At 46.5% G+C, this 27320-nt stretch overlaps 2 protein-coding genes across 5 annotated transcripts in view; one reads left to right on the forward strand and one right to left on the reverse strand.

Moving 5' to 3' along the window:
* Positions 1 to 9185: 9185 nt before the first annotated feature.
* LOC123348096 lies at positions 9186 to 21999 on the reverse strand. The gene is made up of 4 exons (XM_044985438.1): positions 21917 to 21999; positions 18405 to 18512; positions 14953 to 17783; positions 9186 to 10308 (listed from the first exon to the last, which is right to left on the reverse strand). The coding sequence occupies exons 2-4, from the start codon at positions 18505 to 18507 to the stop codon at positions 10204 to 10206; spliced, it is 3039 nt and encodes a 1012-aa protein (XP_044841373.1). The 5' UTR covers positions 18508 to 18512; positions 21917 to 21999; the 3' UTR covers positions 9186 to 10203.
* The window catches only part of GSS (glutathione synthetase), a 36135-nt gene continuing 30786 nt past the window's right edge, over positions 21972 to 27320 (forward strand). For 2 of the 4 annotated variants that reach the window (XM_044985441.1, XM_044985439.1), the window contains exon 1: positions 22033 to 22124. The gene's annotated coding sequence lies outside the window, so the exon portion shown is untranslated. Of the gene's footprint in view, positions 22125 to 27320 lie in introns of all 4 variants that reach the window. The other 2 variants (XM_044985440.1, XM_044985442.1) reach the window with 2 other exon arrangements.

Consider the following 27320-nt stretch of genomic DNA (forward strand, 5'->3'; position numbering starts at 1 on the left):
ACTTACCTAACTTTATTTATCCCAAAAGTTCCCTCTTGTCTGGCACATAATTTAAAATAGTTCTTTGAAGCTCACACATTCCCTGGGTTTACAGTGGCCAAGTCCTCTCTAGGGAAGTTACAGCCAATCCCACAATAGTATGTGAACTTTGCATTTAATACAGTGGGTCCAGACATCCTTACACGTCAGTCAGTCAGGTTTGTCAAGAGTCCTGCAGGGAATTGCCCTGTTGTTACAATGACCTTTGCCCAAGAGCAGCCTCCTGCATTGGAAATGTTTGTCTGAACGTGATGGGTATTGGTTGCCCAGGATTGGTGGGTACAAAGAATCATTTGTATCACATGACGGTGCCCACTAAAATCCTCCCTGGGGCCACACACTGACCTGCCTCCAAGAGACCGGCTAGGCCCCCAGAGCAGCCCTGCACCTCATGCTGCTCCCTACTAGTGACCTCTGTGCAGTGGTTGGGATCTTCCACACCGTGGAGGTTTTTGATCCTTTGTCAGCTTTGGCCATCTGGAAGGGGCCCGGACCCCTGCGTGGAGACTGGAGGGCAGAGAGACAGCGGGAGACCTAACCACTGCTGCTCTCCTCCCCCCACACATCAAGGGTGGATTGGATCCTCGCTGCTTTCCATGAGGAGTACAAGGGCAGGGACTGTGCCTGGGTTTATAAGTCCCTCCACTTCCCGGGACACAGCACCAGAGTTGCAAAGCCAGGGCAAGGACATAAGAATATAAGAATGGCCGTACCAGGTCAGACCAAAGGTCCATCTAGCCCAGTATCTGTCTACCGACAGTGGCCAATGCCAGGTGCCCCTGAGGGAGTGAACCTAACAGGCAATGATCAAGTGATCTCTCTCCTGCCATCCATCTCCATCCTCTGACTAACAGAGGCTAGGGACACCATTCTTACCCATCCTAGCTAATAGCCATTTAAGGACTTAGCCACCATGACTTTATCCAGTCCCCTTTTAAACATTGTTATAGTCCTAGCCTTCACAACCTCCTCAGGTAAGGAGTTCCACAAGTTGACTGTGCGCTGCGTGAAGAACTTCCTTTTATTTGTTTTAAACCTGCTTCCTATTAATTTCATTTGGTGACCCCTAGTTCTTGTATTATGGGAATAAGTAAATAACTTTTCCTTATCCACTTTCTCAACATCACTCATGATTTTATATACCTCTGTCATGTCCCCCCTTAGTCTTCTCTTTTCCAAGCTGAAGAGTCCTAGCCTCTTTAATCTTTCCTCGTATGGGACCCTCTCCAAACCACTAATCATTTTAGTTGCCCTTTTCTGAACCTTTTCTAGTGCTAGAATATCTTTTTTGAGGTGAGGAGACCACATCTGTACACAGTATTCGAGATGTGGGCGTACCATGGATTTATATAAGGGCAATAATATATTCTCAGTCTTATTCTCTATCCCCTTTTTAATGATTCCTAACATCCTGTTTGCTTTTTTGACCGCCTCTGCACACTGCGTGGACATCTTCAGAGAACTATCCACGATGACTCCAAGATATTTTCCTGACTCGTTGTAGCTAAATTAGCCCCCATCATGTTGTATGTATAGTTGGGGTTATTTTTTCCAATGTGCATTACTTTACATTTATCCACATTAAATTTCATTTGCCATTTTGTTGCCCAATCACTTAGTTTTGTGAGATCTTTTTGAAGTTCTTCACAATCTGCTTTGGTCTTAACTATCTTGAGTACTTTAATATCATCTGCAAACTTTGCCACCTCACTGTTTATCCCTTTCTCCAGATCATTTATGAATAAATTGAATAGGATTGGTCCTAGGACTGACCCTTGGGGAACACCACTAGTTACCCCTCTCCATTCTGAGAATTTACTATTAATTCCTACCCTTTGTTCCCTGTCCTTTAACCAATTCTCAATCCATGAAAGGACCTTCCCTTTTATCCCATGACAGCTTAATTTACGTAAGAGCCTTTGGTGAGGGACCTTGTCAAAGGCTTTCTGGAAATCTAAGTACACTATGTCCACCGGATCCCCCTTGTCCACATGTTTGTTGACCCCTTCAAAGAACTCTAATAGATTAGTAAGACATGATTTCCCTTTACAGAAACCATGTTGACTATTGCTCAACAGTTTATGTTTTTCTATGTGTGTGACAATTTTATTCTTAACTATTGTTTTGACTAATTTGCCCGGTACCGACGTTAGACTTACTGGTCTGTAATTGCCAGGATCACCCCAGAGCCCTTTTTAAATATTGGCGTTACATTAGCTAACTTCCAGTCATTGGGTACCGAAGCCGATTTAAAGGACAGGTTACAAACCTTAGTTAATAGTTCCGCAACTTCACATTTGAGTTCTTTCAGAACTCTTGGGTGAATGCCATCTGGTCCCGGTGACTTGTTAATGTTGAGTTTATCAATTAATTCCAAAACCTCCTCTAGTGACACTTCAATCTGTGACAGTTTCTCAGTTTTGTCACCTACAAAAGCCAGCTCAGGTTTGGGAATCTCCCTAACATCCTCAGCCGTGAAGACTGAAGCAAAGAATCCATTTAGTTTCTCCGCAATGACTTTATCGTCTTTAAGCGCTCCTTTTGTATTTCGATCGTCAAGGGGCCCCACTGGTTGTTTAGCAGGCTTCCTGCTTCTGATGTACTTAAAAAACATTTTGTTATTACCTTTGGAGTTTTTGGCTAGCCGTTCTTCAAACTCCTCTTTGGCTTTTCTTATTACACTCTTGCACTTAAGTTGGCAGTGTTTGTGCTCCTTTCTATTTGCCTCACTAGGATTTGACTTCCACTTTTTAAAGGAAGTCTTTTTATCTCTCACTGCTTCTTTTACATGGTTGTTAAGCCAAGTCGCTCTTTTTTAGTTCTTTTACTGTTTTTCTTAATTTGGGGTATACATTGAAGTTGGGCCTCTATTATGGTGTCTTTAAAAAGGGCCCATGCAACTTGCAGGGATTTCACTTTAGTCCCTGTACCTTTTAACTTTTGTCTAACTAACCCCCTCATTTTTCTATAGTTCCCCCTTTTGAAATTAAATGCCACAGTGTTGGGCAGTTGAGGTGTTCTTCCCACCACAGGGATGTTGAATGCTATTGTATTATGGTCACTATTTCCAAGCGGTCCTGCTATAGTTACCTCTTGGACCAGCTCCTGCGCTCCACTCAGGATTAAATCTAGAGTTGCCTCTCCCCTTGTGGGTTCCCGTACCAGCTGCTCCATGAAGCAGTCATTTAAAGTATCGAGAAATGTTATCTCTGCATTTCGTCCTGAAGTGAAATGTTCCCAGTCAATATGGGGATAATTGAAATCCCCCACTATTATTGGATTAAAAAGGACGTGCCATTGCTGTAGGCTTGGTGTGTCTGGCCAGGATTCTCTTCACCCTGGACGAGGGCTCCCAATCAGAGAGCATTGGGGGCTTTAGTTTCTTATTTAAGAAAACACCTAAGCAAGCTGGACGGTTCTGTCCACTCCAGCAAGTGTCCCCTGCTGTATGCAAGGCCTGTCCCTGCCCAAACTCAGGGAAACATGCCAGGCAATGCTGGGCACCAAACCTGGGGGGGTCAAGCTGCTTGTTAGCTTTCTATACCACGTGGGATCTCTGTCTGCTCTGCTCACTCCTGGGGCCTTTGACATGGCCGGGGTCACCATATCACTGTAGTGAGGATAGAGCCATAACTATATAGAGCCTCTCCGTCTAGCCAGCCTCCATGGAGATTACACAGATTAGGTGCTTTCTCCACAGAGAGGAGCTGCTTGGGGCCAATATCCCCCTTTAGTGAACTGTCTTCCAACCAGCCAGCTAGGCTCCGGGCTCCGAGGGCAGGTGGAAAGGCCCCCACTTGGGGAGGAAAGGCTTGGTGTTGCCGACAGCTGACCTTGTACTCAGATTTATCATTGCCTAGCTTTGAGCAGCATTTCTGCAGCCCCTGGAGAGAGCCACTGGAACTGCCTCTATGGACTCCGGTGTGGGTCTTACCTGCCCGCTGGAACGGACACGTCTGGCTGGAGTGACAGCACTTGGCTGCTTCCCCTGCTCAACCTCCCCTGCCTCCCCCAGCACTAGTACAGGATGAGTTACAAGCCCACTGAAAGTCAAGAACAAAGATACCGAGAGGGCCTCACAGCCGGACTCCACGCTCAGCATGAGAGAGGGCAGGCTGAGACATGTGGAACCCCTCGCTGCACTGCACAGCATCCATGCTGGCCGACAAGGCCCATCAGGAAGCCAGCAGCAGGCAGGATGCTGGACTGAGGCTGCAGGGCGCATTGGTTACAGAGAAAGAAGCAAACATGATGGGGGAGGCCGGGTCCACGTGGGGAAGTGGAAGGAGGTCTGTGGCCCTTGCTCTGCAGCGCTCCTCTCAGGGGAATGGTCACTTGCACTGAGGGGGCGTGGCAGATCCCGGCTCTGAGTGGCCCAGCGCCCTGCCGGAGCATGGGGGTGAATGCTGTCATTCCCCATCACAGGAGGTGGAAAGCAGAGAGGCTCGTTTCATCAGGCAAGGCTGCTTCCTGGGTGGTAGCTGCCTCCGCTTGTGCCAGGGGCTACACTGGTTGATCAGCAGAGGTGCCAGCTCAGCTGCTGGCAGTCAAGGGAGCTTAAAGCCACCCCTGGCAGCACCTCCCCTTCCCACACCAAGTGGTGAGAGGCCCGTGCACTGCACTAAGCATACCGTTCACACGGTTCAGCTCAGACAGCTGCTTTCTCTGCCCTCACGGACTCATGAGAAGCAGCACCTCTGCTTGCTGTCTTTGCACGTTGCTGCGTCTCCCCTCAGCCCTCCTGCCTCACCCTCCAAGTTCCTCCTTGCAACCATGGCATTACTAGTAAAGCACAGATGACATTCAAAATGATGGGACTCCTCTGGCCCTTCCTTTGCACTAAGACCCAGAATGATGGTGAGGACGAAAACACAGCCCTGGACCCTCAGCTGGATCTCTCCATCAGTCCCTGCTAGCCTTTCTCCAAGGTGCCCCATCTTCCATTTCTAGCACCCTGATCCTCCCTGCTCTGCGCTTGTTGAAGGATCCCATGCCTAGAGCATGCGCCAGATGCTATGTTAGTACCCAGTGCTCATACAGCGCACATCACTGAAGGCCAGTACACCCATGTGTTGTTCTACCCCCGCCAGGCTCTCCTCCCTTTCCTAAAGGAGGTAACAACTCGGGTGTTTTTGTCATCCCTGACTTCCCTGCTGGGCCCTGCCCTGCTCCCCAGCCAGTTATCACCAGCCCCAAGGGGAAGTGATGCATCCAATAGCTGTAAACCACAAGTTCCTCAAAAATGCCAGCACGTGGCTGAACCAGCCAGAGAGGAGAGTGTGTTTAGTCCCTCTCAAGGAGCACTTGCTTCAGCACAGCCAGCCAAACTGCTCTGAACAAGATTACAGCAGTGGCTCTCAACCTTTCCAGACTACAGTACCCCTTTCTGGAGTCTGATTTGTCTTGTGTACCCCCAAGTTTCACATCACTTAGAAACAACTTGCTTACAAAATCAGACCTAAAAATAAAAAAATGTCCCAGCGCACTATTACTGAAACATCGCTCACTTCCTCATTTACATCATATATAAATATTGCACTTACATTTCAGTGTATAGTACATAGAACAATATAAACAAGTCATTGTCTGTATGAAATTTTAGTTTGTACTGACTTCGCTGGTGTTTTTTCTGTAGCCTGTTCTGTTGTAAAACTAGGCAAATATCTGGATGAGTGGATGTATCCCCTGGAACACCTCTGCGTACCCCCAGGAGTGCACGTACCCCTGGTTGAGAACTACTGGATTACAGTATACAAACCAAATCTAGCAGAAGATTTCCCCTGGTGAGTTATACTGGACTCTGTATCTGAGCCGGAGAGCAGGGCTTTGCCTGGCTGCCCACCGTGGGAAACACCATCACTGCTCTAGGCTTTGGCAGAGAATAAAAACATCTCTCAGGCTCCAGCATGATCACCACAGCAGGCTGTGGCCATCAAGCCCTGTGTCTACCTGCTAGTGGAACGGCTGCCACCTGCGCTTCCTTCCCTTGCTAACCGCTTTGTTTGCAGGTCACCAGGGCACTAAGGCGAGGATAGGGTGAGGGGAGACACACGTGCTCCCAGACAGACAAACGTAATGACAGGGGCTGCGTGAGCCAGCAGGAGAGCATTCTCCTGCTGAGAGCTCTGGGGCGTGGTGGCATGTCAGCCTCTAAGGATGGGTCAATGAAAAACGCCTGCCCTGACTTCAGGCTGCAGGAGGCAGTGATCAGCATGTGATCATCACCTCCACTGCTTCCAGCCTCAGCCTGGAAATAACATCCTGATGAGTGCCCCACAAGGACAGGCGGACTATCCCAGGCTGACTCACGGGAGCCATTTTCAGCATGGATGGCGACGGTGCCCAGGATTATGAGCCCAGGGAGTTCCAGAGCAGCCCAGATTAGTACTCAACTCAGACAGGGGTCTGGGGCCAGGGAATCGGCCTGTACAGCAGTATGATGCCTAACTCACCCCGTCCCCAGACACACACCCAGGGGACATGCACACGTGAATTGTGTGTTGGGGATGGGCACTGCTTGTCCCCAAGGACAGACATAAAAAGCACATGTTCACACCAGACCTAAGAGCTGGAGACAGCGATGCCAGACCCAGACCCCAGCTCTCCAAAACATAAGTCTAGATAGGAGCCTCACTTGTAATTAAATCACAGACCTGGAGGTACTGAATACTTTGCACCGAGCTGCATGAAGACCAGTGGGACAGTGGCCCACCATACACTCATGCTAGTAACATAAGAGCGGTCATATTGGGTCAGACCAGAAGTCCGTTTAGCCCAGTATCCTGACTTCCGACAGTGGCCAATGCCAGGTGTCCCAGAGGGAATGAACAGAACAGGAAATCATCAAGTGATCCATCCTGTCGCCCATTCCCAGCTTCTGGCAAACAGAGGCTAGGGACACCATCCCTGCCCATCCTGGCTATTAGCCACTGATGGACCTATCCTCCATGAACTTATCTAGTTATTTTGAACCCTGTTATAGTCTTGGCCTTCACAACATCCTCTGGCAAGGAGTTCCACAGGTTGACTGTGTGATGTGTGAAGAAATACATACTTTTGTTTGTTTTAAACCTGCTACCTATTAATTTCATTTGGTGACCCCTAGTTCTTGTGTTAGAAAGAGTAAATAACACTTCCTTATTTACTTTCTCCACACCAGTCATGATTTTATAGACCTCTGTCAGATCCCCCCCAGTCTCTTTTCCAAGCTGAAAAGTCCCAGTCTTATTAATCTCTCCTCATATGGAAGCCATTCCATACCCCTAATAAGTTTTGTTTGTCCTTTTCTGAACTTTTCCAATTCTAATATATCTTTTTTTGAGATGGGGCGACCACATCTGCATGCAGTATTCAAGATGTGGGCGTACCATGGATTTATATAGAGGCAATATGATATTTTCTGTCTTATTATCTATCCCTTTCTTAATGATTCCCAACATTCTGTTCACTTTTTTGACTGCCTCTGCACATTGAATGGATGTTTTCAGAGAACTATCCACAATGATGCCAAGATCTCTTTCTTGAGTGGTAACAGCTAATTTAGACCCCATCATTTTATATGTATAGTTGGGATTATGTTTTCCAATGTACATTACTTTGCATTTATCAACACTGAATTTAATCTGCCATTTTGTTGCCAAGTCACGCAGTTTTGTGAGAGCCTTTTGTAGCTCTTCACAGTCTGCTTGGGACTTAATTATCCTGAGTAGTTTTGTATCATCTGCAAATTTTGCCACCTCACTGTTTACCCCTTTTCCCAGATCATTTATGAATATGTTGAATAGGATTGGTCCCAGTACAGACCCCTGGGGGACACCGCTATTTACCTCTCTCTATTCTGAAAACTGACCATTTATTCCTACCTTTTGTTTCCTATCTTTTAACCAGTTACCAGTCCATGAAAGGGCCTTCCCTCTCATCTTAACAAACTGTGGTTACTGCTGACATGGGCAGCATTGAACCAGTAATTCAGCAATGAAGTCTCCAGGTCACATTTCCAGTCCAGTCAGCCGGTTCCCCTGGACTAGTGTATTGCTAATGAAATACTGGCATCGTGCGCTGCCATCTAGTGGGAGCAGAGTTCATGGCCACGTAATGAGCTTACCCTACCGCTTCTCCGGGGTTGACAGGCTAACACAGGGGTCGGCAACCTTTCAGAAGTGGTGTGCCAAGTCTTCATTTATTCGCTCTAATTTAAGGTTTGGCGTGCCGGTAATACATTTTAACGTTTTTAGAAGACCTCTTTCTATAAGTCTATAATATATAACTAAACTATTGTTGTATGTAAAGTAAATAAGGTTTTTAAAATGTTTAAGAAGCTTCATTTAAAATTAAATTAAAATGCAGAGCCCCCCGGACTGGTGGCCAGGACCCAGGCAGTGTGAGTGCCACTGAAAATCAGCTTGCGTGCCGCCTTCCGCACGCATGCCATAGGTTGCCTATCCCTGGGCTAACAGATGCTTCACCTGATGATCGGAACATACAGGCCAGAAGATAACAGAAATGATCATCAGATTTCAAAACATGCCTCCCTCTGCATGCCCCAGATACCAGTCGGTGCCTACAACAGGACTGGACACTCTTGTGTGTTAATAACAGTGACTTTAACTAGGGATGTAAATACCGTTTAAAAAGTTAACTGTTTGAACGATTTAAAATATTTCATTTAAACGGTTAACTGGCCAGCATGGCTGCGGCAGCGGCTGCTCCGGTCGGCGTGGCTGGGGCCACTCCAGCTGGAGCGCGGCCGCTGGGGTCGGTGGGCTGGCCGGCATGGGGCTGCTGGGGCCGGCCAGCTGGCCGGCCTGGGGGTTAACGGTTAAGGTGGGTTAACCAGTAAGACTAATGCTTACTGGGTAACACTTTACATCCCTAACTTTAACATTGAATTCTTCCTGCCCCCAGGTCCAAAAGGACTCTGGGGGCCTCGACGAAAATCAAACAGTCTTGTCGCCAAAAGCCACATCTCCCCAGTGCCCGCTCAGAGAGTGATGGAGCTGGCAAGGTGCTCCCCACCATGCCAGGCGCTGAGCCTGCTGCCGCTGCGCACTCCCAATCCTGCTGGCCATGGAGCTGAGCAAGGACCTCCTTGCCATACCAAATGCCCTGCCACTGCACTGGCCTGGGCCCCTGTGCCTAGGGGGAGTGAGGGGCTGACTGAGGGGCTTCCCCTCCATTCTGCTGTCAGAGGTGGGCACTTAGCTAACCAGCCGTTACCCAGGGAGTGGGACTACATCTGAATGGGTGCTCACTTGACTATGCAGATGTGAAAAATGGTGTGCCACTTCCTGGCCAGCAGGAGCTGGGAGTGCTGCAGCAGCTGAGCCATGCGTGGGCTGAGAGCCCCTTGCTCCCCAGATGGTGCAGCCTGGTGTCCACAGCCTGGGAGGCAGGAGCCCCTCACTCCTCAGGCAGCAGTACGAGCACTGCAGAAGCTGGATGCTCAGCTTCTCCTGGGCTGGGAACATCTTATTTCCCAGGCCAGTGAGGTTCTAGCTCAATTTTATGGGTAAGGAAACTGAGGCACAGAAAGATACCTGAGGTGCCCTGCTGCCCTTGCTGGCCAATGCTCCGTGGCCTTGTCCCCTCCCCACTTTACAGGAAGGAGAGTGCTATCGTGCTTGGCCCTTGTACAGTCAGTACAAAGGGGGCTGAGGTGGGCCTTTCCCTCTCTGCACATCCACACAGGGGCTAGACACCACCTGGCCCCTAGCGTCATTCCTGAGGCACACAGGGAACCTGAGCTCAGATCAGAACCCTGCAGTTCCCAGCCCCTTTGCTCTGTGTACAGCTGTAGCACCCCACATCCCACTGTGTGAGCTGCTGTTCAACCACAGTCGCTGCCCCAGGGAGTTTACAATCTAATTAAAACAAGCCCCGATGAGTGAGCATAGCAAAGGGAAGGGAGAACGAGGGGACCCGTAGTGGGATAGGATTTTACATAGGCTAATAATGCACATCTGATTTGGAGGCTGGGAACCGTTGTTTTTCATGTATCAGTATCGATGGGCTTCGTCCTCTCATGTTCGGTCCATCACACTTCACTGCCTCACCTCAGAATAATCAGCTTTGCTGTGCGCTTTATTGGAGAGTATCTATTTAACAGGCCCAGGTTCTTAGGCATAAATGATCACTTCCGCCATTTTGAGCTCTTGCTTCTTGTTTTCACTCAGCGCCCCTCCCACCGGCAGGCCACAATGAGCTTTGCCTTCCCAGGCAGCCTGCTCGTTCCTCTGGTCTTTTCCAGCCACAATGGTTTTGTGAAAAATCCTAAAGCAAAGAAACAGAGTTAGCGGGAATAGAAAAACTCTGCCTCGCTACTCTCGGCAAGGGGCCTGCCCTGTCAGGGGAAGGCAGAGGATCGCTGTGCTGTTCATACTCGGGTCTGGTTTGTCAGTGAATTACACTTTAAGCTTTACATTTTGAACAGTCCTTTTGCTTGTTTGCTGAGTATCACTAGTGAACAGAGAGGGGAGGGAAAGGGCCAGGAGGGAAAATCTTTCAGCAGATAAGTGTCCAGCTCCCAAACGCTGCTAAATGGAAGAAGACACTGTTGTTGAGGTTGGGTGAAACCTCGTTGCAGTTGGTGGGTAGAACTGCTGCCTTTTACTCAGGGCTTGTCTTCACGTACAGCACTACAGCACCAGTGCAGCTGCATCTGTAGCACTTTCAGTGAAGACGCTATTATGCCAATGGGAGAGCTTCTCCCGTCAGCGCAGTCAATCCATCTCCCTGAGAGGTGGTAGCTACGTTGATGGGAGAAGCTCTGCTGTTGGCATAGTGCTATTTACATGGGGGGATTAGGTCAGTATAACTATGTCACTCGGGGCATGGATTTCACATCCCTGAGCGACACAGTTATACTGATATAGGTCTGTAGTGTAGACCCGGCCTCAGAATCAGCATAAAAGCCACAGAGCCAGACAACACTAGGTGAGATGCGGGAATGTGCTAGAGACGAGTATCTCACAAGTATCAATGTAGCATTTTGGATCAGATTGCCACTGAAAATATAAATCTACACCGTGGCCGTAGCACCACCTTAACTCTTCCCCTTGTGCGTATGTGTTATGAAAAAAATCTTTAATTACATGACCCTGGCTAGTTTGTCCACAGGACTCTGGCTTCATTCAGTGCACAAGTTGGATATTGTGCAGAGGATGACGCAGGGATATGTAGTGAGTCTGGGTGGAGGTGGGGTGAAGTGGGGAGGGCAGATTCTCTTTTATCCTGCCTTGTGCCATGTGTAGCTACTAACTCCAGTGCAAAGTGGGTGTAAAGTACTCCCAGATCAGAATGAAGTATTTTACTCCCACTTTATGCTGGTGTAGGTGACTCCACAGGCACAGGGCAATGGAGAACTAGGCCCAAATTCTGTTTGTAATTGGCTAGTTCTTGGTTAGACAGAGTAGAAGTCACCGAACGCATTATGAGCCTCCATGGTGCTCTGTCCAGAGCCAAATCTGGCACGTTACAGGTAGAACGCCTGCAAGGGATAGGAGTCTTGATGCCGTCCAGTCGTTGTGTTTTAAATCTCTTACTGGCTCAAAGTCAAAGATGATTCTCCCAGGGAAGTAGGTAGGCACTGGAGCAGATGATCATACCACCTTAGAGAGCACTGGGTGCCCATTTCAGGGAAAGGGACCTATTTAGTTAGGAAGCAGAGCTCTTTGTTTGACTTGAATTTGTACCATTTGATGGTTTTGATCATGCTGAGATGTTTCATCTCAATGGTATCCAACTTCTTTTCAATCTTGACAACGAAAGGCCAGGTTTCAGTCTCCTAGCGCAGAACACTGACCACTGAGCAGTATATATACTCAGCTTCATCTCTCTACCAATCTAGGTGTTCGGTTTGAGAAAGACATTTTTGACGAGACTCCCCCATTACTGATTTCGCTTGTGCAATGAGGACTTCATGTTTTTTCTCGATGCCCCTCATGTTATCGACAACAGAGCTGAGGTAGGTGAAATCACTGGCAATATCGACTGGGTGGTTGCCCACTAAGATGCTAGAGGCCACAACCCAGAGTGTTCCACATCAGTGACCAGAAGAATTTTGGGTTTACCCGAATTAGTTTTCAGGCCAATTTTTGCAATTTGCAATTCCCATGATGTAAATATGGCCTACGTGCAAAATTGCACCACTGAAACTGAAAGAACATCTGAGCCCTTAATGGACACAGTGGGCAGCATGTACAGTGGATGAGACAGGCAATGTAGTGTAACATTATCAAAAGTACCAAAGTTCTACTGAAAGTCATTTGGCCATAGCCTAGGAGTCATGTCAGGGAATGGTTAAAGCTTGCTGTGCTCCTGCTATCCCAGCTAGCATACAGTCTCTTGGGAACTATTGCCAGCTGGTAAGATCAAAGCAGCCCCAGAACTGCCCTGAGAATCAGAGTGCCATAGCTGACTGCACCTTCCCTCCACATCAGAACTTGGCACACCGGATAATCTGAGTCTGTGCTGTGAAGCATAAGCATGAGGGGGCAGAGTTAAGGGTATGCATGCAAGACTAACTTTCCCTGATTCTTTCTTGAGTGCTGCATTTTGCAGCCTCACAATTCTTTTAACATAGCTTTTTGAATGGAATATAGTTTAATTGATGGTATCTCTGTACACACATTTCATATATTATACATATATTCAGTGCAAAAATATGTATTGTTAATTCAAGGTTAAGATTGCAAAATCAAGCACTCAGATCAGGAAATTCCAGGAGTTAACTCCTGGGGTAGATGCTACAGAAAAACTTAATATCAGGTTGATAGTTTACTGTATTTAATGCAATAATAATTTATATTTGTACTGTTTCCATGGGATCTGAGGCTCAAGTAAGCTTTATAAGTTCCATTCAAAGAACTACATTAAGGGGACAGAAGAAATGCACAGTAGCTCTGCCCCATGAGCATGTGCTTTACAAACCCATCTTTATTTACAATCCCCTTCTCAAGTTTTTCCCGAATATTAGACACATACATTGCAGGTTGTTAACCACAGTCGTGTTCAAGTGTTCTAACAGTTACATTCATTTCAGTCAGATGTTGCGATGGGTTCAGTGAGTCTCACTTTTTCGTCTCAGAAATGCCCTATGAGAAGTGCATCGTAAGTACTGTAACGAGTTGGTTCCATTTAGCACCTATCACAGTGTATGGAGGTGGGTGAGGTTGGGAAATAAATGCTCAGAGGGAAGCCCTAGTGATGATGAAATCTTTGCTCTATTTCTGTTGCTGCTGGGCTGAGGTTATCTGCAGGTGATTTCTGGAGTCTAGTTATTTTATTCAAGGTATTTCTAAGGATTTGCCCAGGGTGTTCAGAGCTTGGCACGCAGGCTTTTTTGTGTGGTGTAAATATAAATCTGAACAAATAAAAGAGGAAGAAGCAATTTTTTCTTTACACACAATCACGAGGTTAACGCTGCAATAGCTCAGAAACTGCTTTCTACAAAAGTATGCCTACAGCTTGTAATTTAGTTTTCACTTCCCAATATTTCCTTTTAGAAGAAGTTCTTTTTGAGGCAACTTTTTAGTTATGTTCCATTCTCAATACAGATTGTTACGAAATTGTATTAATGCAGTTCAAACATTATTTTCACACTGCAGCAAACGTTCTTCGCTGCAAATGTTTAACATTATGAGAGAGACAAGGTTGGTCCAATAAAAGATACTCCCTCACCTACTTGTCTCTCTCAGATACTGGGATCAATATGGCTACAACACTGCATTTAACAGTATGTCATTTTGAGAATTATTGACTGAACTGAAATTGAATCATTTCCAGATTTGCATCTTTTACTGAAATACCATGTGACAGAGCAAAGGAAAATTTTAATGAAATGGATAGATAAATGTTATGTCTAAGGTTGTACAAACAAGTGTTATCTTGTATTACTTGAGAACCTGCATGTAATCAAAGAATGTATTATAAATGCATGCGCATAATGGGAGAGAGTTTAAGAGTACTTATTATTATTTATGTTATGGTGGAGCTTAAACACTCCAACCAAGATGCCATGGGGATGGGGATGGACACCATCCAGACCCACAGTGAGAGACATTCCCTGCTCAAAGCTAGGAAATGCAAGCTATGGCTGCATTAATCAGGATTCACTCCTGCTAGCACACAGAAGTGTAAACTGCACCTCCCTGCCCAAGGGAGCTCACTATATGCTAGAGGGCATTCACCCCACGGGAAGGCAGAGTTCACACAGAGCTTTAGTCTCCAATAGGAACTTTACAGGCTCCCTGGCAATGGAGGCTGCTGGGGGGCTGTCAGGGGGGCAGGGCGCGTCGGGGGGAGGAGGGAAGCTGAATCATTGTACCCCCTTCCCCGCCTCGCCAGAACTGCCCACTCTTTGAGCTGTGCTACCTGATGCAGCCACCTGCCCCAGCAGACAGGAGGTGACAGACACTTCCCACTGCATTCAGTTCACCTCAGGCCCAGAAACAATGCAGGGAATTTGAAGAACACCAAGCAGAAGGAGCTGGGGTCTCAAGGATTGACTTACAAAGAGTGTAGGCTAAGTAGCAATGAAGGAAGGAACATGACAAGTATCTGAAGGATATAAACACCAAAGAGACAGACTGCAAAGATAAATTGAATCTGACGAGCAAGAGAAATGAGACCTTTTATACCGGCGAATGCAGTTTTGATGGAAGCCTCACTAGTTGGGACCTTTAAAATTAGCTTGGACAATGCACTTGAAAATGCATTATAAGAATAACACTACCCTGCTGGGGCTGGAGCAGAATAAGGCTTTTCCATTTCTAACATCTATAGTTCTTCAGACATACTGCAGGATGCATGTATTGGGGGAATGCTATGACTTTTGGGGGCACTGAACAAAATCTTTAATGTAATCCCACTGAACGTTTGCATGTGTTAACATAACTATTTTGAGTTGGTACAAACCTGAATTAGGTCTGGGTCATTTCTCTTTAGAAGTGTAGCTCTATTTTCCTCATACATGATACTTTGTTCCAGGTAGGGAAGAGGGATTTCTTGAGAACATTTGCATTGGCTCCTATTCCCCAGGCAAGGATCAACTGTAAACCCTCTCTGTATGCTCAAGTAACTCTCAGGTTCTTTCTGCTTTGACTTGAAGCAGTTATAATAGTCACTTGATCTGCCAAGTTTTTGGGTAGCAGTAGGCTGGCAGGATGGGCAATAGTTGGGGTGATATATGGAATACTCCGGTAGTGTTTTCTCTCTCCCACCATCCTCAGAAGGTGTTGCAGCATAGATACCATGTGCACAAATTTGCTGCATGGCGGCAGCTTCCATATCGCTTCTAATATTCCCGCTTTCACCCATTTCCATTCGCTTCCCTTCTTTTAGGAGTTCATTTGTCACCGTCTTTGCTGGAACACTGTTCTCAAAGTAAGACTGTGTGTTAGTGAACTGCCCTCTTGTGGCTTCTTGCTTGCGTATGTTTTCCAAAGATGAATGAGTTGGAAATACAGATTGGTTACTGTACCAGTATGTTTCATTCGTGTTATCTCTATGGCAGTACTCCCTTGCTGGCTCTGGTTTGCAGGGTCCCATACCAATAGCAGAGCTGCTTATGCTTTTCTTAGTAACTGACTGGAAAATATCTCCAGTAGGGAAGAGTCCATGTTGTGGCATCTGTCCACATCTGCAAAACATGAGCTTCTTCAGGATGGAGTCTCCAGAAGGAACTGGGGCAGACTCAGAGTCCAATTTCTCCAATGGTATATTATTATTGACCTGAAACATACTCCTCTGCTCTGGTGGCTGTACTAAATTACTGATATTCCCAGTATAAGGAGAATCCAAGGTGTTCAAATTGTCTTCAGGATGAAATGTCCCATCTGCGAGACTCTGACTCTCTCTTTCATCTTGGAGAAATGGGGCAGTCAGACTTCTCCTCTCAGCTGGTAAAGGTGGGCTCAAAAGACCTTCCTCTTTTGTTTCTGGATCATCTGCAGTGGACAAGATCTCCCCTTTACATGGTGACCTCTTTTGTGCCCCTGGCCACCCAAAACAAAAGTTCAGAATGCTCTGCATCTTCAAATCCTTTTTTCTTTTGGCAGGAGAGATGTACTGGGTCTCCTCAGTACTGTCTCTATCACTTAGCAGAGACTGTGCAGAAAGTCTACGTGTTACCCCACCTTTTTTGGATGGTTTTCTGTTAATGCTTAGGGATTTCTCAGTGCCAGAATATCTCCGCTTTGGATGTAGGTTGACACTCAAGTTAGACAGAGGACCGCAGTGACACTTAAGAGATTCTGAAAAAGGCACGTTATTCAATTTACCTGTTTCTGTTTCTTTCACAGTTTTGTAGTGACCAGATTTTTGCTTAAAAGGCTCAATATCCAAAGTCTTTGTGTTGTCAAGGTTGGAAGAGATGTAGGGTTTGTTTATAAATCTTAGATCTCTTTGAGCTTCTTTGGGTTTGGTAGACACAATAGGATGTCTTATGGATCTGCAGACTTTTAATTGATGTTTCTGCTCTTCAACGGGTTCTTTAATGGATATCCCTTTTCTGTAGGGAAATTTTTGAACCCTGTAAGAGGTAGAAGGCCAAACTGTATCCTGTGTATCTTCAGAGGACACAAAGAACTGCTTGGCAGAGGGGGGGTTAAATATAGAAGATGCTTGTTCTATCTGAGCTCCAGGAATGTCAGAATCAGAAGAATCGGTCTGTGTTTCCAGAGGCTGATTGGCTTCAGGATCTGAGACTTGTTGGAGTCCTACCTGCCCAGTAAACGGAATAGCTTGCTTTCGAGTGTCAGTATCTAAGTGCGCAGGATTTGGAACTATAGAAATACGCAACTTGTTAAAATATTGGTTAAGCTCAGGTTCTCTAAGTTTGAAAGCTAAGACAGGTCTACTTGCATCGCCTCTAACTTTCCTAACCTTTGAAGAACTACTATATTTTGTTTCGGCTCCTGCTAATGAAACAGATGGAACTGAGTAAGCTGCTTCCAATGCTAGAGATATAACAAGAGTTGATGAACTAATGGGCAAACACCAATGCTTGGAGGTCTGTGGTTTGACAGGTATATCAGTCACTGCTTCCAAAGGACAATGTAAATGTCCATTCACCAGTTCACCAGAAGATAAATCTTGATTGGCAATACTTTCAGTGTTATGAAACACAGCAACTTTCTTCTTGTCCAGTTTTCTGTTTCTCTGTTCCTTTAACAGTGATCGTTTTGAACATTCACAAACAATACATTCACCAGGGTCTTCCCCTCTACAAGCAAAAGAAGCCTGCACAGCTTTATTGCACTTTGAGATTGGAGGAGAATCAGCTGACGGGTGCTTTTGATGTAGCTTATTAACTATGTAGGCTTTCTTAATTGTGAAAACAGCTGGCTCCTGTATTGGTTGCTCAGTACTGAAGAGCTGGGGGGGTTCACTTTTGGAAAATAAATCCTTTCGAGATAATAAGGCAGACCTTGATTGAAGCACTCGCGCTGAACAACTTGCAGATGGGTGATCAATTGTTTGACTTCTGTTAAATGTAGAAGGTGGTATGGATTTTGGTGCCTTTTCTTTTTGGTTACTCCTAGAATGTTGTGATTTTTTTCCTTGTAGTAAAAGATAGTCTCTGCCGTTATTTTTTCTGTTGGTTTGATTGTTTCCTGAGACCAGAAGACCTTCTGTCAAGTCATTGGTTGTTTTGCTTCTTTCCCTCTCTTCTCCCAGTGAATGGTACTGATCCTTTGTATCAGTGTAAAGATGAAGATCACTTTCACTGTCAGAGCCAGTTAAATCTAGAGCGGAAACACTTAGAAGTTATTTTCAACTAAAAATAATTCTTTACAATAGAACACTTACAAAATATATCACAAGGAATCATTATCACTCACACTATTAACGAATGAGAAGATATATTACTATAAAGCAACGGTTCTCAAACTGTGGGTCGGGACCCCAAAGTGGGTCATGACCCCGTTTTAATGGGGTCACGAGAGCTGGATTAGACTTGCTGGGGTCCAGGACCGAAGCCCAAGCCTCAGTGCTCAGGCCAAAGCCCAAGGACTTCAGCCCTGGGTGGCGGGGCTCAGGTTACCCCTGCCTGGGGCTGAAGCCCTTGGGCTTCGGCTTTGCCGACCCCCTCCGCCCTCCACCGGGGCACAGTTTTTGGCCCCTTCTCCTGGGGCGGCAGGGCTCAGGCTTCGGTCCCCCCTCTAGGGGTCACACAGTCATTTTTGTTGTCAGAAGGGGGTTGTGGTGCAATGAAGTTTGAGAATCCTTGCTATAAAGTATCAGCAACAAACTCACCAGAGAGAATTAATTTCATATTAATTTCTTTAATAATTCACTATTTATTCTTCAACCCAAAACACTGCTGAAAGGTTAGACAAGGTTTTGTAGCCTGACTTTCATTTTACCTTTGCAGCTACAATGGCTGTGTGAAAAGCTTGCTTCCCAGGAACAAGAATAAAAATCAGATTCATTTGCAACATCACACCACGCTGAGTTCTCGTTGGACATAGCACCTAAAATATAAACATATAAGAAGAGGCTTTGAAAAAATAACTCCTTGGAACAGGGAAGTCGATGCCACTGATAAAAAAAAATCTGACCTTTGTAGAGATTTAAAAAATAATTATATAAGATTCCTGACTAATTCATCCACTCCTCACAATGTATTCAATAGGGTTTCTACGATTATTTGGAAAGATAAAGAGAGATGGAACCCTCAGGGCACCTCTTTCATAAAGAGTATGGCTCTGTGTCTTTTTATAGTAGGTTTTCAGAGCCCTAGTGATATTATTGTGATTGTTAATTTGTATTTTGGTAGTGGTAGTGGACCAGGACCCCACTGCGCTGTACAAACACAACCCAAGATGTCTGCCCTAAAGAGCCAGGGTCCTTTTATTGTTGGCAAAAGAAGAAAAATAACACCACTATCACCACCAGGTTGCGAGAAATGCAGAAATCTGGCAGAGGATTCACAGGCTACTACATAACTATATAGTTTTACATAGAGATGGAAACATAAAAGATCTGGTCATCTAGTTCTTCTGCCATCTAGTGAAGCACCAGCAGTTCCCATTTCAAGCTAAGTGAAAGAATAAGACTCAAATGAGAGAATTAATCTATATTCATTCTGAAAAAAGGGAGGGGTCTATTCTAATCTGGGAGCAGCAGCTTTGGTAAACCAGTGCTTAAAATGTGTGCCTCAGCAACCTGGCACAATTAAAAAGTATTTTTTTTGCCTGGCCTGCAACTAGGCAGGCCACTCATCCACTTTTAAACCAGACAGTCCTGCTTTTGTACTGCCTGTCCCCCATCCAATACTGAGGCAAATCCAGATGTGGTTTTGTCCAGTATCAGACAGGCAACACCATAGTTGAGAGCGTGCCACTCTGCCCCAAACAACATGACCTTGCACACACACATGCGGAGGCAGGGCAGCATGCTCTTCAAAATGCCCCCCCTCCCTGCCCCCAACATGGCATGACCTCCCATGCACCATGCATGCAAGGTTATGCCAGCAAGGTGGGGTCACAAAGGTGGAGACAGGCCCACTGGAAGTACCAGAATGTCTGGCATTTTGGGAATATGCGAAAGGCCACCCTGCCTGCAACCCCTTGTGGGTTATCCCCCCCACACACATTTTAAGCATTGTCTCTATCCTCATTCAACTGCTTAATGTCATTTGTGTTTGTCAAGGGGATACCATCCCCCACTTTCAAGGAGTGGCAATGAAAACTTTCAGGAGGGCTCATTTATCTGTTTCTTTCTTTCTGCTACTGACATTTTCTTCCAACTTTTTAACTATAACTTTTTCCCCTCTAAGAACTAAGCAGATTGAAATGAATTAGCTCTTGGAAATAAAAAGGGTGGGTTTTTTATTATTTTGTACAGAAATGAGTTTCACAGAGGCCCTATCTAAACTAGAGAAATTTTCCAAAAATATCCCTCCAGTGCTATGTGTTCTGTTCCACCAGTGGTAGCAACGTTGGAAGTCCTCATGTAGACAGCACCAGTGGCATATTAACACCATCACACATAACCCTGCTTACAGTAGATCCAGCTGACAGGTGTTAAAAATGCTGGTGGCCCATCTGCACTAAAGCTCCTGACATTGCTGCCACAGTTAAAATGATGTTAGCAGTGGCATAAAAAGAAACAAAGTCAGTGGAAGCCAAGTGCCATGAATGACCGACCCAAGAGAGAAAGCATTGAACTTGCAACCTGCAGATAAGAAAGAAAATTCCCTTAATGTCTGGGCCCTCTTGAGCCTTGTCTACACTATAACAAGTTTATGGATACGAAACACAGCTTAACTGTGCACGTAGCCATGAACAAATTGCATTCAGCACCATTTCAGTAACTGAGGCTAAAGCCAGGTTAGCCTTTCTAAAGTGGTGCTGAACATGGTTGGTCTTTGTTTAAGCTGAAGAATCTTCAGCTCCCATTCAGCTGCACCCATCACTGACAAAGGTCAGCTGTGGTCAAAGTGGAGCTCCATCAGCAGAGAATTTGGCCTTTGGTCTTTAGACTTCCCAGGAACCATGGAGAGCTTTGCCTAGGATGCATTTTCTTGTGTATATGGTATAAACAGATCAACAATTTCACATAAATGGAAATATGTCAGAGTATGATGCCTGTTTCAGTGAATCTATCGCGATAGCCAAAAGGGGGTTTGAATAGCCTTAACTTCACTCTTCCAGAGAAAGAGGTGGGCCGGGACCTGAGAAGTTGAAAAGAACAAATGAGATACATGGTCCCTCTCACAACACTGTGGGGATGTCTGCAAGTTCCTAGGCAACAGGGATCAGGGTAGACTCTTGAGGACAAGGGGTTTGTAAGGTCTGTTATGTGAATTTTACTGAAAAACAAGGAGCAGGTTCTGAACTGGTGACACAACAAAGCGCGATTGCAGCTGCCCTATTTGGCCATGGGCACATAACCATTAGCCCAGCCCTCTGAGGTCAAATCCTGCTGAGGTCAATGGAAATCGAGGGCAGTCAGCACCTTGCAGGAACAGGCTCTGTATCACTGGTGACAACTCAAATAACTATAAAAGGCTCCTCACTGCCCCCTAAGGAAGCGGGAGCAGTTTCCTCCCACTCTGATATTTACACCTCTGCAGCATTTTGAACAAGCAGGCAGGGACAGAAGAGAGATTCCCAGCGTGACCTGTAATTAGGAGCAGTTTTCTAGAAGGAAACCGAATGGTCCAAATTCAGGGCTGGCATAACTCCTTTGATTTCACGCAGGAGCTCTCCCCACTGCTTAGGGACTCCCAACCTAAACTAAACCGTTAAGAACAGAGTAATCAAAAATACAAATGCTGTCCTCCCCACCCCCGCTTGTCTCAGGCATTGCACCCCCACCCCAATCGAACACCATGGCAGCAAGCTGCTGCTCCCGTTGCTCTCTGGCTCCACCCAGCCCATGGGAAGGAGGCTGACCCCATGTACTTGCCTTCCCTGTGGGAGAGGAGCTGCCCACTCTCACCCCTGCCATACCCTGCCCATCTCATGTAGGAGAGGCAACATCACCCAGGGCTCCTCCTGCCCCATGGGGAAAGCTGCCCCCTATGCATCCCCAACCCCACCAGCCCCACTGGGAGAGCTGCCCCCTGTGCCCCCCAAATCCTGCCAGCTCCATAGGAAGAGCTGCCCCCTGTGCACCCCAAACCCTGCCAGCCCCACGGGGAGAGCTGCCCCCTGTGTTCCCCAAACCCTGCCAGCCCCATGGGGAGAGCTGCCCCTGTGCACCCCAAACCCTGCCAGCCCCATGGGGGGAGCTGCCCCCTGTGTACCCCAAACCCTGCCAGCCCCATGGGGAGAGCTGTCCCCTGTGCACCCGAACCCCCACCAGCCCTAAGGGGAGCGCTGCTTCCAAGCCCTGCCTGCCCCCCGGGGTCGGTCTCCGCCCCTCTCACCCGCAGGCTCCGCCCCTCCTGCGGCTCATGGCCTCTGCTGCCCATGCGCCCGCCGCTTCCGGGTCCCCGAGGGGATTTGCGTGACGTAAGCATGCCTCATAGCGCAGCGGGGTGACGTCACACGGCACTGTGATGGAGTTCCGACGTCAGCCCCCCACCCCCCGGTACTGACTCTGCCCGTGCAGCGCCCGGGGACTCTCCGTATCAGGTAGTGGTACCGCGCCCCCCGGTTCCAACCCCTCCGCCCGGGACCTCTCCTCTCTCTTGGGTGCTCATCCCCCAGCGGGGCCCCTCCACGGGTACCAGCCTCCCAAGTCAGCGCCTTGCCCAAGAGGCCTCCCCGCAAGCGGCACCCCCATCCCCATGTGCGATGTGCCCAGGGACCGCGCCAGCTCTCAGACAGGGCCAAACCGCCTGAGGTGGGCAGTTAGCAAAGGGCCGAATGAGCAACTCAGAAGAGAGAGCTGATAGCATCAGACTGAGCTTCCCTCCTCCTCCGTGGGGGTGTCTGCAGTTTAACTGCCCGGGAAGGTGAAGGAGGGGAGTGCGAAGCCCTGCGGAGTGCCTTCCCGCCCCCACTGGCACTTAGGGACTAGCAAGGTGCAGGACTTGTCTACCTGGGAAATTATTCTAGCCAGAGTGAGGTAGGGTGTGAATTTAAAGCACTCCAGCTATTCTGGAATAACTCCTTGTGTGGACATGCTTATTGTGGAGTAAGAGAGCCTTTTTCTGGTTTTTGGTCCTGGAGTAAATGGGTAAACCTCCCATTAACTTCACTGACTGCTACTGGACTTCACTGGGAGTTGTGAGCACATGCACCAGACCTGAATTTGATGCAGAATATGGCTAGTGACTTCACAATAGGCATCTTAGTGCTCCAGGTTTGACTCGCTGATTCCATTTCCAAAGTGCTGAATCCGCAAATTAAAAACTGATCTACCCCTCATGCCAATGACACAAGTTCCCCCTGGAACACTTCTGGTCCTACGTCACCAACCACTAAAATGCTGCAAGCAGAACTTAATTCTGTTGATGTCTGAGGCAAAATAGACTCCAGCTTTCTCATGTGATGTAAAGGAGCAACAAACATTGCTGATTTGGTCAGCTTAATGTAACCTCTCTACATACACACTCATCATACATAATTCTAGAGCTTATTGCGTATACTTGAAGATGAGGTATGATGTGGAGCTGTCAAGTGGTGCCCTTACCATAAAAAACAGGGATAAATAATGGTAATTGGCTGAGCCTTAATCAGTGGGCGGGGCATTCACTCAGGCCAGGGCTTTATAAAGCCGCGCACAAGCGACCAGGGAGCTTTGCGACCAGGGGCTGCTAACAGGGAGTTTCGCAAGGGAGTTGGGAAGGGAGTGGGAGCCCCTCGCCAGCCCTAACCCCTTCCCCGGGCCCCCCCCCCCCCCCAAACCTATAAACCGAACCACATTCCAAAACTACTTCCGTAAACCACCCTTTCACTAACTAGGAGACAATGCAGGCAGAAGCACAGCAGCAGAGTGGGGGCTATCCAGTTTATTGCACTGACTGTCGCATGTATGATTACCTGCCCTGTGGGCGGGTGGCGTATGTGTGCAGTCGGTGCAAGGAGCTCCTGGCCCTCAGAGACCATGTACGGACTTTGGAGGCCAGGGTGGCGGAACTGGAGGAGCTGAGAGAGGCAGAGAGGTATGTTGATGAGGCTTTCCGGGACACTGTAGAATTGTCCCACCTCCGCTTAGACAGCTCCTGTGCTGTTGAGGAGGAAGAAGGGCCCAGGGAAGTAGAGCAGTCGATGGGAGCAGAGGGAAACCTTCCCGTAGTTGGGACCCTCCTTCTAGATGGTGCTGGGGTTGCCTCTCGCACTGAGGTTGCCTCTCCGGGGGAGGGAACTCGAGTTTCTAGGAAAAGGCAGGTGTTAGTAATGGGAGATTCGATTATTAGAAATGTAGATAGCTGGGTCTGTGATGACCGGGAGAACCGTATGGTGACTTGCCTGCCTGGTGCGAAGGTTGCGGATCTCTCGAGGCATCTAGATAGACTTATGTGTAGTGCTGGGGAGGAGCCGGTGGTCGTGGTACATGTAGGTACCAATGACATAGGGAAGGGTAGGAGAGATGTCCTGGAAGCCAAATTTAGGCTGCTAGGGAAGAGACTGAAATCCAGGACCTCTATGGTGGCATTTTCAGAAATGCTCCCAGTTCCACGCGCAGAGCCAGGTAGGCAGGCGGAGCTTCAGAGTCTCAATGCGTGGATGAGACGATGGTGTAGAGAGGAGGGGTTCACGTTCATTAGGAACTGGGGAAACTTCTGGGATGGGAGGAGCCTATACAGGAGAGATGGGCTCCACCTAAACCAAAGTGGAACCAGACTGCTGGCACTAAACATTAAAAAGGTTGTAGAGCAGTTTTTAAACTAGGAGAGGGGGGAAAGCCGACTGCTGCAGAGGAGCGTGTGGATCGGACACAGACTTCTCTTAGGGGAGAGTCTGATGATGGAGAATCTCCAGGTTATAGTCAGGAGCAGAGGAATGAGAAGTATAATGTAAGGGCCGGATCAGATGATAAACAGTCACATAAAAAAGAATATGGCACATCAGAAAAAGGCAGGCTAATAAACAGGGACAAGTTTTTAAAGTGCTTGTACACAAATGCCAGAAGTCTAAATAATGAGATGGGTGAACTAGAGTGCCTTGTGATAAAGGAGGATATAGATATAATAGGCATCACAGAAACCTGGTGGACTGAGAGCAACCAATGGGACACAATCATTCCGGGGTACAAAATATATCGGAAGGACAGAACAGGCCGTGCAGGGGGAGGAGTGGCACTATATGTGAAAGAAAGTGTAGATTCAAATGAAGTAAAAATCTTAAGCGAATCCACAGGTTCCATAGAGTCTCTATGGATAGAAATTTCATGCTCTAGTAAAAATATAACAGTAGGGATCTATTATCGACCACCTGACCAGGGCAGTAATAGTGATGATGAAATGCTAAGGGAAATTAGAGAGGCTATCAAAATTAAGAACCCAATAATAGTGGGGGATTTCAATTATCCCCATATTGACTGGGAACATTTCACTTCGGGACGAAATGCAGAGATAAAATTTCTCGATACTTTAAATGACTGCTTCATGGAGCAGCTGGTACGGGAACCCACAAGGGGAGAGGCGACTCTAGATTTAATCCTGAGTGGCACGCAGGAGCTGGTCCAAGAGGTAACTATAGCAGGACCGCTTGGAAATAGTGACCATAATACAATAGCATTCAACATCCCTGTGGTGGGAAGAACATCTCAACTGCCCAACACTGTGGCCTTTAATTTCAAAAGGGGGAACTATACAAAAATGAGGGGGTTAGTTAGACAAAAGTTAAAAGGTACAGTGACTAAAGTGAAATCCCTGCAAGTTGCGTGGGCCCTTTTTAAAGACAACATAATAGAGGCACAACTTCAATGTATACCCCAAATTAAGAAAAACAGTAAAAGAACTAAAAAAGAGCCACCGTGGCTTAACAACCATGTAAAAGAAGCAGTGAGAGATAAAAAGACTTCCTTTAAAAAGTGGAAGTCAAATCCTAGTGAGGCAAATAGAAAGGAGCACAAACACTGCCAACTTAAGTGCAAGCGTGTAATAAGAAAAGCCAAAGAGGAGTTTGAAGAACGGCTAGCCAAAAACTCCAAAGGTAATAACAACATGTTTTTTAAGTACATCAGAAGCAGGAAGCCTGCTAAACAACCAGTGGGGCCCCTTGATGATCAAAATTCAAAAGGAGCGCTTAAAGATGATAAAGTAATTGCGGAGAAACTAAATGGATTCTTTGCTTCAGTCTTCACGGCTGAGGATGTTAGGGAGATTCCCAAACCTGAGCTGGCTTTTGTAGGTGACAAATCTGAGAAACTGTCACAGATTGAAATGTCACTAGAGGAGGTTTTGGAATTAATTGATAAACTCAACATTAACAAGTCACCGGGACCAGATGGCATTCACCCAAGAGTTCTGAAAGAACTCAAATGTGAAGTTGCGGAACTATTAACTAAGGTTTGTAACCTGTCCTTTAAATCAGCTTCGGTACCCAATGACTGGAAGTTAGCTAATGTAACGCCAATATTTAAAAAGGGCTCTAGGGGTGATCCCGGCAATTACAGACCGGTAAGTCTAACGTCGGTACCGGGCAAATTAGTTGAAACAATAGTAAAGAATAAAATTGTCAGACACATAGAAAAACATAAACTGTTGAGCAATAGTCAACATGGTTTCTGTAAAGGGAAATCGTGTCTTACTAATCTATTAGAGTTCTTTGAAGGGGTCAACAAACATGTGGACAAGGGGGATCCGGTGGACATAGTGTACTTAGATTTCCAGAAAGCCTTTGACAAGGTCCCTCACCAAAGGCTCTTGCGTAAATTAAGCTGTCATGGGATAAAAGGAAAGGTCCTTTCATGGATTGAGAGCTGGTTGAAGGACAGGGAACAAAGGGTAGGAATTAATGGTAAATTCTCAGAATGGAGAGGGGTAACTAGTGGTGTTCCCCAAGGGTCAGTCCTAGGACCAATCCTATTCAATTTATTCATAAATGATCTGGAGAAAGGGGTAAACAGTGAGGTGGCAAAGTTTGCAGATGATACTAAAGTACTCAAGATAGTTAAGACCAAAGCAGATTGTGAAGAACTTCAAAAAGATCTCACAAAACTAAGTGATTGGGCAACAAAATGGCAAATGAAATTTAATGTGGATAAATGTAAAGTAATGCACATTGGAAAAAATAACTCCAACTATACATACAACATGATGGGGGCTAATTTAGCTACAACGAGTCAGGAAAAAGATCTTGGAGTTATCGTGGATAGTTCTCTGAAGATGTCCACGCAGTGTGCAGAGGCGGTCAAAAAAGCAAACAGGATGTTAGGAATCATTAAAAAGGGGATAGAGAATAAGACTGAGAATATATTATTGCCCTTATATAAATCCATGGTACGCCCACATCTCGAATACTGTGTACAGATGTGGTCTCCGCACCTCAAAAAAGATATTCTAGCACTAGAAAAGGTTCAGAAAAGAGCAACTAAAATGATTAGGGGTTTAGAGAGGGTCCCATATGAGGAAAGATTAAAGAGGCTAGGACTCTTCAGTTTGGAAAAGAGAAGACTAAGGGGGGACATGATAGAGGTATATAAAATCATGAGTGATGTTGAGAAAGTGGATAAGGAAAAGTTATTTACTTATTCCCATAATACAAGAACTAGGGGTCACCAAATGAAATTAATAGGCAGCAGGTTTAAAACAAATAAAAGGAAGTTCTTCACGCAGCGCAGAGTCAACTTGTGGAACTCCTTACCTGAGGAGGTTGTGAAGGCTAGGACTATAACAATGTTTAAAAGGGGACTGGATAAATTCATGGTGGCTAAGT

The sequence above is a fragment of the Mauremys mutica genome, chromosome 13 (genome assembly GCF_020497125.1).
Source record: "Mauremys mutica isolate MM-2020 ecotype Southern chromosome 13, ASM2049712v1, whole genome shotgun sequence".
NCBI lineage: Eukaryota > Metazoa > Chordata > Testudines > Geoemydidae > Mauremys > Mauremys mutica.

Bases quoted from the DNA above. Each gene is read 5' to 3' on its own strand.
- LOC123348096 (XM_044985438.1), bottom strand. From the start codon at position 18,507: ATGTCCAACGAGAACTCAGCGTGGTGTGATGTTGCAAATGAATCTGAT. The intron at 17,784-18,404 runs GTAAAATGAAAG...TTTCCGCTCTAG, and splicing joins CAGCCATTGTAGCTGCAAAG to ATTTAACTGGCTCTGACAGT. The intron at 10,309-14,952 runs GTTTGTACCAAC...TCTTTGCTTTAG, and splicing joins ATGACCCAGACCTAATTCAG to GATTTTTCACAAAACCATTG.